Source organism: Scleropages formosus, chromosome 2, assembly GCF_900964775.1.
Source record: "Scleropages formosus chromosome 2, fSclFor1.1, whole genome shotgun sequence".
Lineage (NCBI taxonomy): Eukaryota > Metazoa > Chordata > Actinopteri > Osteoglossiformes > Osteoglossidae > Scleropages > Scleropages formosus.
In genome coordinates this window covers 13,582,111-13,595,399 of record NC_041807.1, presented here as the reverse complement: position 1 = coordinate 13,595,399, position 13,289 = coordinate 13,582,111, and the positions used below count along the sequence as shown (strand labels likewise).

At 45.4% G+C, this 13,289-nt stretch overlaps 1 protein-coding gene across 2 annotated transcripts; it reads right to left on the bottom strand.

Moving 5' to 3' along the window:
* Nucleotides 1-9,647: 9,647 nt before the first annotated feature.
* On the bottom strand, nucleotides 9,648-11,826 carry mcat (malonyl CoA:ACP acyltransferase (mitochondrial)). Of its 2 annotated transcripts, XM_018747599.2 has the most exons (4): nucleotides 11,149-11,826; nucleotides 10,838-10,925; nucleotides 10,494-10,711; nucleotides 9,648-10,098 (listed from the first exon to the last, which is right to left on the bottom strand). In XM_018747599.2, the coding sequence occupies exons 1-4, from the start codon at nucleotides 11,605-11,607 to the stop codon at nucleotides 9,688-9,690; spliced, it is 1,176 nt and encodes a 391-aa protein (XP_018603115.2). In that variant the 5' UTR covers nucleotides 11,608-11,826; the 3' UTR covers nucleotides 9,648-9,687. The 2 variants fall into 2 exon arrangements, with proteins under 2 accessions (XP_018603115.2, XP_018603114.2); XM_018747598.2 differs by having other exon boundaries at nucleotides 10,494-10,925.
* Between the last annotated feature and the right edge of the window lie 1,463 nt (nucleotides 11,827-13,289).

Genomic DNA, 13,289 nt, shown 5'->3' with positions numbered 1-13,289 from the left:
TGCGAGGCAGCTGCGCGTCACCACACGGCAGGGCGGGGCGAGGCGAGGCGAGGCGAGGCGAACACATTCGGATGCAGCTCGCTGGTGCAGAGAACTTCTATTTCCAGTGTTTGTCTGTTACAAAACTAGACCGCAGTGCCGGACTGGTGTGTGCACTCGACTTACAACACTTATTGGCAAAGCTTTCAAAACTATTACTCGATCTTCACCACAACTGCAAAACAATGGTCAATGTTTCATACTTCTCTTCTTTCACGTTTTGTGGGTACTATATCGCTTTTATGACCGTTACCTTGTAATCTGAAGGTTCCTTGTCGAACTCCTGCTATTGTACCCTTGATCGGTGTATTTGCCCTTAGTTGGTGCAGTAAGAATACGCTGCTGTACAAATGAGTGAGAGTAGATCGTGAAATTGATTTTGTACCATCGCAAGCCTATTGGAAAAGGGAGCCCGCCTAAGGGTAATAATAAATAAAGATAAATACTGTAATACTATGTCATGCCGACCCGGGGTAACCTAGACAACTGCATGCAATTGTTCTGTGTTTGTGGGTAGCAGTACAGTTGTAATTAATAATTTAATCTGCGACGGGATGGCATTGATGAATAGCATAACACTTTATTGCCGACTTTAAAGGAAATGAGGTGGCACCAACATTATATGTCTTTAATTTAAAAAATAAATCAGATTACGCTCTAATACAAATAAACGTGTATGTAAAATAAACGGTTCAAATGCAGTTTCATGTCCAAGTAATTAAATAAATCAAAACCAAACCCTCCCCCATAAAAACTCCCAGGAAGCAGAACTTTGTACCATTATTTTATTAAATGCTTACCAAGCATACATCCCTTTCAGAGGACTGAGTTGTACTATTTATGTGTTAAGTGAGGATTCAGTAGGAGGACATAAATGTTTAACTGTATTTATCTGTCTCTTATCAATAACAGCTTGTTCGATGGAGGGTTTCTCTGGTCTGGGGCCTATCCCAGAAGCATAGGGCGTTAGGCAGGGTACACCCTGGATGAGATGCTTCTTCGCTGCCCCAGACACAACAAAGGGAAATTTGGAGTCACCAGTTCACCTGAAATACGTGCCTTTGGAATATGGGAAGAAACCAGAGCACCTGGAGGAAACCATGTTGGAACATGCAAACTCTGCAGGTTTCTGTGAAGTACCTTAGAGTACCTTAAGCGGGGAAGGAGTCGAAGTGTGTTGTTATGTTCTCATCAAAGCTTTAAAATGTAGAGATGAAGTCCTCAGTCTTTATCCAGAAATGATTTGCAGAGCTCACCCATTTTACAATTCGCTCATTTATACAGCTGGACCCTTCACTGAAGCAGTTCAAGCTAGGTGACACTTCTGGATAAAAGATTGTTTTAATGTCTCAGATTTTTTTTTTGTTTGCTGTTGGTGCGTAAAAGAGAAGACTTTCATTTATCACTTCCTCTTTTTTCCAAACACGAAGCAAAATATTTCAGAGGGGTCGAGGAACATTTGTCTATCAACAGGTCCATATCCATTATTTGTGTTATGATCATGTGGCATTTTAAACACTTTCCGTTAGAGTTCCACTGAGGCTTGCAGACAGTATTCAGTCTGGTCCACGTCAAGTGATCCACAAGTCAACAAGTAGATGCATCCCTGTAGGTAAAATTGAAATATATAGCCACTATGCCCTCCCCCTACTTTTTTAGATACAGACAGGTCCTCTTTGAAATGTCTCACCTCACATATCCTCTTTTCATGTGAGGACTGGGGTGACTGCCACACACTCCCAGACACACACACACACACACACACACACACACACACACACACACACATTTTCTGAACCGCTTGTCCCATATGATACGGGGTCGCGGGGAACCGGAGCCTAATCCGGCAACTCAGGGCGTAAGGCTAGAGGGGGAGGGGACACACCCAGGACGGGACGCCAGTCTGTCGCAAGGCACCCCAAGCGAGACTCAAACCCCAGACCCACCAGAGAGCAGGACCCGGTTCAACCCACTGCGCCACCACACCCCCTACCACTCCCAGACAATTCCATACATTTGTTGATCTGAGCCTGAGGAGTGACCAGTTGCCCTTAAAAGTATGGAACATTAGTCTACCTCCAACCCTTTCCACCCCTGCCCCTCTGGTTTCCTTTAAAAACAAATTAGGGAATCCCTTGGACACACAAAGGGGATGTTGATGTAATGCTGTGCCTTATTTTCAGCGGAGGTTTTACACTGTTTCCAAGCAGTGTTCCCGTTCCACCACACTTCCTCCCTCACACACTGTCAGCCCTGGAAACACTGTCCACCCACAGATAAACAAACACATCACATCACATTCTGAACACTGTCCAGTGACACATGCACAGACACACTCACTGTCAGACATTCGCCACATGAACATCTTGGGATGAAGGAAATCCATTCAAGAGCAACTTACTCAGCAAACTTGAGGATATTGACACACAGGAGGCCATTTACTCCATGACACGTTGCTCACACTGAATTCCGCTGAGAGGAACAACTCATCCGAAACCCAGAGCTCAGGCGGGAAGAAGTGAGCCAGAAGCGCTCCGGGTGTGTGAGCCCACAAAGGAAGACGTTCCTTCCTACCCCTTTCCAAAGCCCATATTCTTGACACTCCCCATAGCAGTGGGTATCACAGTAGTTAGGCTGTTACTTGAAGATGAAGATCCTGAATTTTAATCCCTCCTGCTGCAGTACTGTTACTTACCATGAATTTATTGTTATTTACCAAGTAGTACACAGGCGGAAATGCTGTCAATGCCAAAGCAAGGCTGGGTATAATTTCATAGAGCATTACTGCTGATATTTTTCGGTTTCCTCAATATCCGACAAGCACACATGATGACATAACTGCAAAAAGCCTGTTGTACAAACCTGAAATTGCAGCTAAATTGTAGTTAACGGTACCCTGTTTCCTGGAGAGTCATTTCTTGCGACTGTTTTGTCCCTGGAGGCGGCCACAAATCTGAAAATATAAGGAAAAAGTTCCAGTGCCTTTCTGACGTGTGTGCAGTAGCATAACACCTTTCTGGATACAGTGTTTAGGGTGGCCAAAAAATCAAAAGCAACTGTCCTCTGGAGTAATATTCAAATATTGGGTGGGGACATGTTAGGCTTGCCTGAACATTTGAGAGAACATGTTGCTTGTTCCTTGATGAACCATAGCACATAGACCTACATACAATTACCACAATACTTTATTTCATGGGCTTAGATTTGTATCTTTTATTATAATAATTTCTTTACATTTATTTTTTTAACAAAATAATTCTGGAAAGAAAAAAACATTTTCCACTCAACAAAGGTTAAATACACTGTTCATGAGGGCTCTTCAGGGGGGTGCAGTAGCGCAGCAGCTTTGGCCTGGGCCTGCTCTCTGGTGGGTCTGGGGTTCAAGTCCTGCTTGGGGTGCCTTATGATGGACTGGCATCCCATCCTGGGTGTATCCCTTTCCCCTCCAGCCTTGCATCCTGTGTTGCCGGTTAGGCTCCGGTTCACCACAATCCTGCTTGGGACAAGCGGTTTCTGACAATGTGTGTGTGTGATTACAACTATTCATTAGCTCTGCCCTTTTCAGCACACAGCTTTTACCCTCAGGGCAGTATGAACTCCACACGCACACACACACACAGTTTGAAGCTGCTTGTGCCAAGCAGGGTTGCGGCAAACTGAAGTCTAACCCAGCAACACAGGGCGTAAGGCTGGATGGGGAGGGGACGCACTCCAAGTGGGACCCTAACCCCAGACCCACCAGCGAGCGGGACCCGGCCAAATCCGCTGCACCACCGTGCCCTCCAGAGCACTATAGATGCCATATAAATAGCGGACAAACAGGCCTGATCCAGTGCAGCGAGTCTGCAGTCAGACACTAGGGGGCAGCAGTGTTCCCGCTCCGGCTGTGCTTATACAGGCCAGTAATGACCACGGGCCCTGTGATGGAATAGGTTAGGAATTTATGCCAGCAGGTGGCATAGTGGTTAAATGAACCATTGTAACCAGCGCTGTGTTTCGGGCTGCTTGTTTTGTCATTAAAACGAGTTCAGGAGATATGCTGTTGTAATGAGTCGTAAGATGTGAAAATGTAAGCGGAACAAATACATTGCACTGAAAAAGAGGCCCCACATGTTTACTGTTGTATTGCCTAGTTCAAGTTTTGATCCAAAAGACACGAAGAGAGTTTAAAGAAATGTATTTGTTTTAAATATTTCAGGAACATTTAAACACATTTCATTTCATGTGTTTACGTTCATTCATTTAGCAGACACTTTTCTCCAAAGTGACTTCAAATGAACTCTATGTAGTGTTATCAGCCCACATACCTTATTCACCAAGGTGACTGCTAGATACACTACTTACAACAGGTCACTCATCCATACAATGAAACACACTTTCCCTCTGTCACTGTCTCTCACACAGATACAACGATTGACTTTTAAAGTTACCAATCCATCTAAACAGCATGTCTTTGCACTGTGGGAGGAAACCGGAGCACCCAGACGAAACCCGCGTAGGCACGGAGAGAACCTGCAAACTCCACACACAGACTGAGCGGGATCGAGGCGCCGTGGAGCCCCGTTAATTAGACAGAGGCGATGCACGTTATTTCACATTTGACTGTTACAATCATAAGGTATTCATAAGTCAAGCGGTGTTTCTTCGGTCGCAACAAAGCAAAAAGCGCATGGAGTGAAAAAGGTCCATATGTAATGAGCGTCCGGGTTAAGACATCAAACACGGAGCCTCACAGGATGTTGAAAGGCGCTCACAGTCACAGGTGAGTTTTCGTGCTCGTTCTGCTTCTTCACGTTTTAAAGAAACAAGTAGAAAAGTCTTAAGAAAATTGTGCTACATATTTCGATGTTAACTGATTATTTTTAGATTTAGCTTAATATTCCGCGTGTGTGGTGGCGCAGCGGACTTAGCTGGTGCGGTCTAAGGTTCGAGCCCTGCTTGGGGTGCCTTGCGATGGACTGGCGTCCCGTCCAGGGTGTGTTCCCTCCCCTTCCAGCCTTGCGCCCTGTGCTTCTGGGACAAGCTCCGACTCGCCGCGACCCCGCTCGGCACAAGCGGCTGTCGACATTGGTTAGCTGGTTAATGTTCCGCCGCCAGGGATGACAGCACTGCTCCTCGGCGTTTTGGTGTAGAGCGCGCCCCCTGGCGGCACCGAGACTAGTGCGCGCTCCCGACTCTTCCTGGAGGAAAGAGATCCGGGCGTGGTCGCGGTATCGCTTACCTGCCAACGAGAAGATTAAAGGACGCTGCTGTAAGTTTTCCCAAAAATAAGTGTTAATATGTTGGATGATGGACCCCCAAGTTGCAGATTAAACGTTAATCATGTCGTTGCAGGGCGGCGTTCGCTTTAATCTTCAGCACAGCAGCCTGTAGGTAAGATAAGACGCGCCGTCGGTCGAGCGCACCTGTGCGCCCCTTTGTTGTCAAACACTGAGCGCCTCGCGCTGCACCTGTTCGCCTCGCGCTTCCCCGCAGCGGACGGCGCGGAGGGTCGCGCGTTACGTGTCCGAAAGCGAACTTCTGTCCTGTGCGCGCGCGCGCGCGGGGTGAGCTGATGTGGGAAAGTGCTGCAGACGTGGAAGAGCCACGTGTGAGTGATGTGATGCGGGAATTATATTTATTATTATGGGAATATGGCAGCAGGAGGATATTCTCCGTAGTTGGTCTCTGGCGGAGCCCTTAGAGTTGTGTGATCATGGCACCAGGACTCTGCACACAGCAAAACCACACACACTGAAAGCAGTACTTAGTTTCTCCAATCCTGCCCTAATCTGCTCTTTAACTCTTTACGCCTGGCTTTACATTAAAATACCCTGAAACCAGTATAACTCCATAAAATTTATAAATAGATGGATTTAACGGCTTTCTCAATAATTCATTTTTTTTTTTCGGAACAATACTATTTATTACTCTTATTTTTAAAAATGATCTCTGTTTTTCAAATAACACATTTTAATGAGGTATTTAATACTGAACAGTGTTCCAGTTTTAAACCATCTCTGTTCTTCACCACTTACAGTTGGCAAAGTCTGGATGATAAGGTGACTCTTTTGACTGTAACTGTGATTATTGTGCTGCTTCTGTTATTTTATTTATAGATAATTAATATTATAGATAGTGTACTGGGTAATGTGCATGTGAGATCAGGAAGCTGTTGAAGACCCACAAGGCTCAGCTGATGTAGGAATGTAAGCAAGCATTTTTGAAGTTTATGCTTTTATGGGTCACTTGGGGTGATACTTTTGTTTAAAGATACCATGCATGTTCCTAGTTTAACCCTCTGTTTAGTGTACATGTTTTCATTCAAACCCTTTGTTGTAGAGGCTCACATGTTCTAGGTCCCACATTTAATTTCCTAATCATTATTTGGTAAAAAGGGGGGTGCGATGGCGCAGTGGGTTGGACCAGGTCCTGCTCTCCGGTGGGTCTGGGGTTCGAGTCCTGCTTGGAGTGCCTTGCGACGGACTGGCGTCCCGTCCTGGGTGTGTCCCCTCCCCCTCCGGCCTTACGCCCTGTGTTGCCGGGTAGGCTCCGGCTCCCCGCGACCCCGTATGGGACATGCGGTTCAGAAAGTGTGTGTGTGTTTGGTAAAATAGTTTCCTCTTGCAGTCTGTAGGCCTTCTGAGTGACTTCTGGTAATCTCAGCTAACCTTAGTTTTTCATGTTGCCAGTGTTTGGGGAATTGTGGATGGTGTTAGATTTGTGTAATGATCATGTGACATTTTGCATTCAAACCATCTGTCTCGGGCAGACAGGACAAACAAGTAAGAGTATTGATGAAACTGACGTGAGCAGAAGGAACAACTGACATAATTACCCAGTGCAGGTTGTTTTCACGTTTACAGGAAGGCATGTTCTTATGGGTGGCCCAAGTCAAATAAGGATATATGGTCTAAAAAAAAAAATATATGTATCTTTATGAGGACTCATTTGTTTCAGAGTTGGTTATGGGTGTGAAAATATTTTTGTTGTATGACCTCACAAAAATAGTGTAATCTTTAAACAGAGAAGTGAGCACCAAGCAGATGTTTAATTTCCACGGCAACACACCTACTCACTCCCTGGTCAGGTGACTCTTTGTTGACACAGGGATACTGGGACGTTACAGTCACAGATGGCTGAAAGTCATGTATATCATACACGGTACACAATACATAAGCCATGGAGACTCACGTTACATATAAACTCTGGATGGACACACACACAGAGTCACAGTGCCATAAACCTTAATGTACATACCAGCACATTTATACACACCAAAACATGTAGACATACGATCGCGGTAAACACCAAACCCCATCAAGAGTTATATGCGTGGATGCAATCGATGTAAAGATACACTGTAAATGTATTAAAGGGAAGTGCCGAGGTAGATACGGTTACACACAGGCGCACTTAAGATGTATACTGAAGAACCTCCATAGCTCACTGCTTGGCTTCAGGGTGGAATGCCTTGTGAAGACCTTTTCACCGTGTCCCTGTGCTCTCGCTTGTTTTCGCCAGAACACAAGATGGTCGCACAAGCAAGGGAGCCCAGCAAGGTAACGTGTCTCCAGGCTGGTTCCACTGAAGCACAGAGCACTCTCCTGTATGATGTGAATTTCAGGTAAGGCATCACTCTGTCACTCTGCTCTTACCCCGTTCGCCTCTCTGTGTGAAGCGCACTGTGTATGAAGATATAAAGACGAGCAAAGCTCTATCATTACAGCGTGTCCATAGAAAAATTGTCCCACGATGAGAGAGCAATGGCCAGGCCTTTCATTTGCACCTGTGTCTGTCCCTGGGCTGTTTATTGTGGGCGTTCTTACAGGGTGGCCCGGGACATCGGGCGGCAGCTGGCAGAGATCGGAGACCAGCTCGACCAGCAGCGGGGCAGCTCTCGTGTTCACGCTAGGCTCCGCCTTCTCCCGGATGCCACTCCAGCGCGTTTCCTGGCTAGGACCGCCCTTTTTGGGTTAGGGGTTGTTCAGTCTATTTACTCCCTTCCTGGATTACGCCATATTGGCTGGCTTTTAACCCATTATCATGGACTAACCCAAAAATTTGCATACTCCTATGAATATATGCAAAAATGTTATTAAAAAAAAGGTATTTCGTGAAGGGAGATAAAAGTACATACGACCTTGAAATGTATGATAATGCAGAAAGTTGATAAATATATTTGAGGAGGAAACATTACTTTTACATACTGTGCATACTCCAAAATAGTTCTGGAACTCTGATAGATCTGCCTTAAATTTGAACTGCAGTATTGTTGGGCCCTAATTTTGATACCATAGATAAGCTTTACTTAAGTATTTTTTAAGAGGGGGGGAAAAAAACATCAAATGCATATGCAGAATTCAGAATATATTAATCCATGAAATTTTTTTGGATGAAGTTCTATATGGTTTCATTGACAGGTTCTTGTTACATCCAGAAAGAACGGCCTAGTGCCGACTGACTCGCGTTACTGTATTTCAGTGGGATCCTCACCAGCCGCTGGGACCTGAACGCAGTGCCTACAGTGATCCGAGGCTGGATTCCTCTGGTCCGCAGACACCCAGGCCAGGCCACCACCGGCTCCGCAGCCTCGGTAAGAACATCTTACCTTTTGTTTAGCGTCACTTTTACTCCATATTAACACTAAAGCACGTATTCAAGTTGCTCCATTATGAGTTGTTATCCTGAATGGGTATCACCAGGACATGGTAAATGGGACAAGAATATGCTCAAACCTTTATATATGCCAGACTTGTACAATGAAGAGTCCTCACAGTTTGCTCTCTTCCTCACCCCACAGGTCTCCTGTGTTCGCAGCATTCGCTTGCTATTAGCGGTGGGCCTGCTGGTTGCGGTTGCTGTCTGGATCAACTTCTGACAATAGAAAGTGGCAGACTGTAAAATGGTAGTGCTAGAAGCTGGTCTCTGGCAATGTTGTTTTCTTAATTTCATAACAGAAAAATTACTATTTAATATTTCAGTACTTTAAAAATGAAGTATTTAATCTGAAGTGCTGGCTCACTGATTTACCTGTGGCTGGTTCACAGTCTGCTTTTATAAAAGACTGGATCTAATGCTGGAAAAAATGGGCCAAACAAATTTTTTTTAAAGTGAAATTATTCTTTGTGGCTTGTTTACGATTCTGTATGGGGAGCTGGTCTTTCTTCTTCAAAGTGAAAGTTTTTTACCTTTCTGATAAATAATTAAATAATTAAAAAGAAAAAAAAACCCTGTGTGTGGAGTTGTGATGGGAGTACCAGTTGTGGAGGTTGGCCAGACAGTATGGAGAGGGGAAATTTGTGCCACTATGAATAAACAACATATAAAAATATCAGTCCGTCTCAAATTGCTTTCAAGACCATCAGGTCCTTATGCTAGCTTGCTTCAATAAATGCAGATATGCATAAAAAATGTGTATCGCAGAAATTGCTCAATGTTTACTACTCTCCAAAGAAATCCTTTTTATGCAGCATCTCCCCTCCTCCTCTAACCTTCTGGTATGAAATTTAGTTTCATAAATGCACCGTCTACTGCTGTGGGCACATGTATATTAAGAAAACCACCAAATTATATAAATATTTTAATGATTTAAAAGACATTTTGAATGAGATGGACTACATGCCTTTTCTCAATTCTGCCCCAAAACAATGTGGCATGCTACTGCCATCAGTCCTGAGGGGCAACCACATTAACATGTGCATAGCTCCGGAAAGCTTTCAGGTTGACCTTCTGTAGCATGGAACCCAGTTGGCGTCCAGGGCCAACCTCATAGGTACAGGGGAAGTCCTGACCCTGTGCCCGCTCGTACACGGCATGCAGCGTCTGCTCCCAGCAGACTGGTGCTACTAGTTGCTGGGCCAGTAGCCGACGCACTTGGCCCTCGTGAGCGTAGCGTTTGCCGTCCACGTTGGCATGCACCGCCACTTGGGGCCTTCGTACAGTCACCTGGCTGAGCACCTGGCGCAGCGGCTCCACTGCGGGCTGCATCAGGGGAGTGTGGAAGGCGCCGCTGACAGGCAGCTGACGCACACGCTGGAAGTACAGCTGCCTCGAGTTCTTCTGCAAGAAGTCCAGCGCCTAATGAAAAAGAGCAGAGACAGAAATATAGTCAGAGGGGGTCTCACTACCCAACAGCCATACTCTCCTCAGACTGAGTTTGGGACATTGCAACCTTTCTAATTCAGCTTAAGCAAATTGATTAAATGAACTTTTTGTGCAATTTGGTCATTTGATGGTGAATACAAAGATCTGCCAAATACTTGTACTATTACCAGAGTTTCAGTTAATACTAGCAGAAATGTTGGCTGGAATTTTACAGTGGCCTCCCAACTGATTTTAGCAACAGGAAACTTCTGACAAGAAAACACCTGCAGTCACCAGCGCTAACAACATCTCTCGAAGGTGAAAATCCTAAACTTTGGTACTGGTATAGGAATACTGATACAAGAGAGTAGCAGGTCAGGCCTTAGTACCTCCTGGTGACCAGCGATAACCCTTCCATCGGGGAAAAGGTAGCTGGCGACAGCACAGACAGGGTTTTTGATCCCCACTGACAAGCAGTGCTCTCGAGCCTGAAGGCAGGCGTAGTTATAATTGGCCTTGGGCCGGCCAACGACCGACAGCATCCCGCTGGGTACACGGTCCGAGGCCTCCTGCATGGCTTCGGCTCGCACCTTCACCGCATACAAAGCTGCAGGAACGACATGACAGACACCGAACAGCAGGTGGAGCAGCCATCGAGGCACTACGCTTTTTTGCTGAAACGCTGCCGTGTTTACTAATAGCATGGCCGGTAATTGGTAACTAAGCATCCTACCTTCCGTAAAATCCATGGATCCCGCAAACACTAAGGCCGCATACTCTCCGACACTGAAGCCCGCCACAGCCACGCAATTTTCTACAGCCTGCAAAAAAATACCCACACCAATCTGTGACGTCACAGCCGCGTCACATCTGAGAGACGAGGCACGCGACACATTGACTGAAACGGGCCACCCCTTTCACCATAACAGAGGAGACACAGACACAACCACAAGTATAAACAGAAGCATAAGCATGTTTTTCGAAAGGGAAAAAAATACTGTTTCCACTCCAGCCAGGGCTCTAGCTTAACCGCTGGAGACAAACCTGAGGCATTTCGTGATTCAGTCTTTCCACGGCAGCCAGGGAGGTGACGAACACAGCAGGCTGGCAATGGATCGTCTTGTCCAAATCCTCTTTAGGTCCATTTAGGCACAAGGAGAGCAGATCGTAACCCAGTACTTTGTGGGAAACGCGGAACATTTCCCGGACGCTTCCGTACTTCAGCAGTCCTTGGCCCATGCCCACAAACTGGCTGCCCTGCCCCGGGAAAAGCAGGACCGAACACTCGCTCGCCGTTCTCCTAGTCCTCCTACCTGCCTGCACATCCTCGGACTCATCGTCCAACAACTCGGAAATTAAGCCCGACGGCGGAGGATTCACGTGTTGCGAAGGACCCCGCGCACTGTTTGACACTAGCGTCCTAGTACAGAAAGAGAATGTGGGGAAATACCCGTCCAAATGCTGCAGGAGCACCCTCGTGTTTTGGAGCAAAGCGCTGAACATGATCGTGTCTCCAACTAGACCCTCCAGCAATCAATGAAGCTGTCCCATACAAGCAGTCAAAAGCATATCCGGCTTCCGTTCTGTTTGTATATAATAAATCCCTTGTATTTACACTTCATTCCATTGTGTCAACTACCTTCACGAGACGGAAAAGGTGCCGCCATGATGGCACTACTGCGCCTGCCCGAGCTGACATCAACTCGCGAGTGAGCCCCAGAAGCTGCCATGTTGGTTCTACTGCGCATGCCTAGTGTCACCCACCTGAAACCTTTCCTGTTTTTAAAAAAAATAAATAAATAAACGAATCACACCAAACAACAGTACAAACGACAAAAATTTAAAAAAAAAAAAAAAAAAAAAACAAAAAAGCCAGGCACACCGACCTCAAACCATTGCCCTGGGGCGGGTCAAGACGCCTCCACATTGTTCCTGAACATATCCAAAAATATTACGCCCTCAGCCATTTTTTTTTTCGCTCCGACTTTGCGCAGCCACTCGCTAGTGATCACAAAAAACACAATTGTTAACTGAGCGCTCACGACAGGGTCTCGTACAATTAAAACTACTGCAGTGTATTAGAAAAATATATTCGTTTTCATACAAAATCTATTAGTTCATACAGTAGGTTTATTATTCAATAAAAAATGTCAATACACTCCCACAAATAGATCAACTGAAAAAAAAAAACTTAGTTTGGTAACGTGCACAAGAGTCTTTGGGGAGGTAACAATTAGGCCACACCTGTGGTGTGCAGGGTGCTGTACTCTGCTCATTTTTGCCTTAATACTTCATGCTAACAGGTGACAACACCCACTGGGCATGATGACTACACACTGCTGCCCATGTACTTCTTACACACTGATCCTATATGAATTGCACATTCACAAAACACTCTGATAGTGTAAATAACCTATTTATTCCAGTTAATAATGCAAAACGCAGTACAAACTAACGCAACTATTAGCTGATTCACATCTGAAGGACCCGTGTAAAGGCACCCACTACTCACAGACAGACAAGACAGACACACACACAAAAAGTGTATGGTGGTTAAAATTGTTCACAGCTGAGGTACACAAGTTGTTCTTAGGTGTCAATTTAACTTAAACATTATTTGAGTTACATATTTAATGAAATGAAAATTTAATGAAAATCAGTCTCCTAATTCCATAGAATTCTGTTTTTTGGTGGTACATACGTGAAAAGTGAAAATTTAGGCATGTCATTCCAATATTTTTAGAGTAAATTCCATGTGAAGCCTTATGGTTTTCCCAGTGACTGTTACCGTAAGACTGACTGACACTCTGTGGGAGATGGATTAACAATAAATTAACTGCACAATTAATGTCACAATCCATTTTTGGTATCACCTAGTGTTATATGGTGGTGATAATCTGAGGTGCCAGGATTCCCTTGAGTAGGTCGACTAAGGACTGATCCAAAAGAGGCTCGAGCAGAAAGAATTCCCCAGCACATCAGGTTCCCTGGCAGATGATGTTGCTGCCGCTTGAGGTCCCCAGCAAAACCAGAAGTTGTCCCACAGCCAAAGCACTAAGGTTGACTGGACCCCAGTCAACAGCCACCTTTAGTACCTGCTGCACATGGAGCCTGCCACATCTTTGACTTTGTACAATGAAAGGGCCTCAGCCTCCCAGGAGCTCAATACATTGATGTCACTTAAG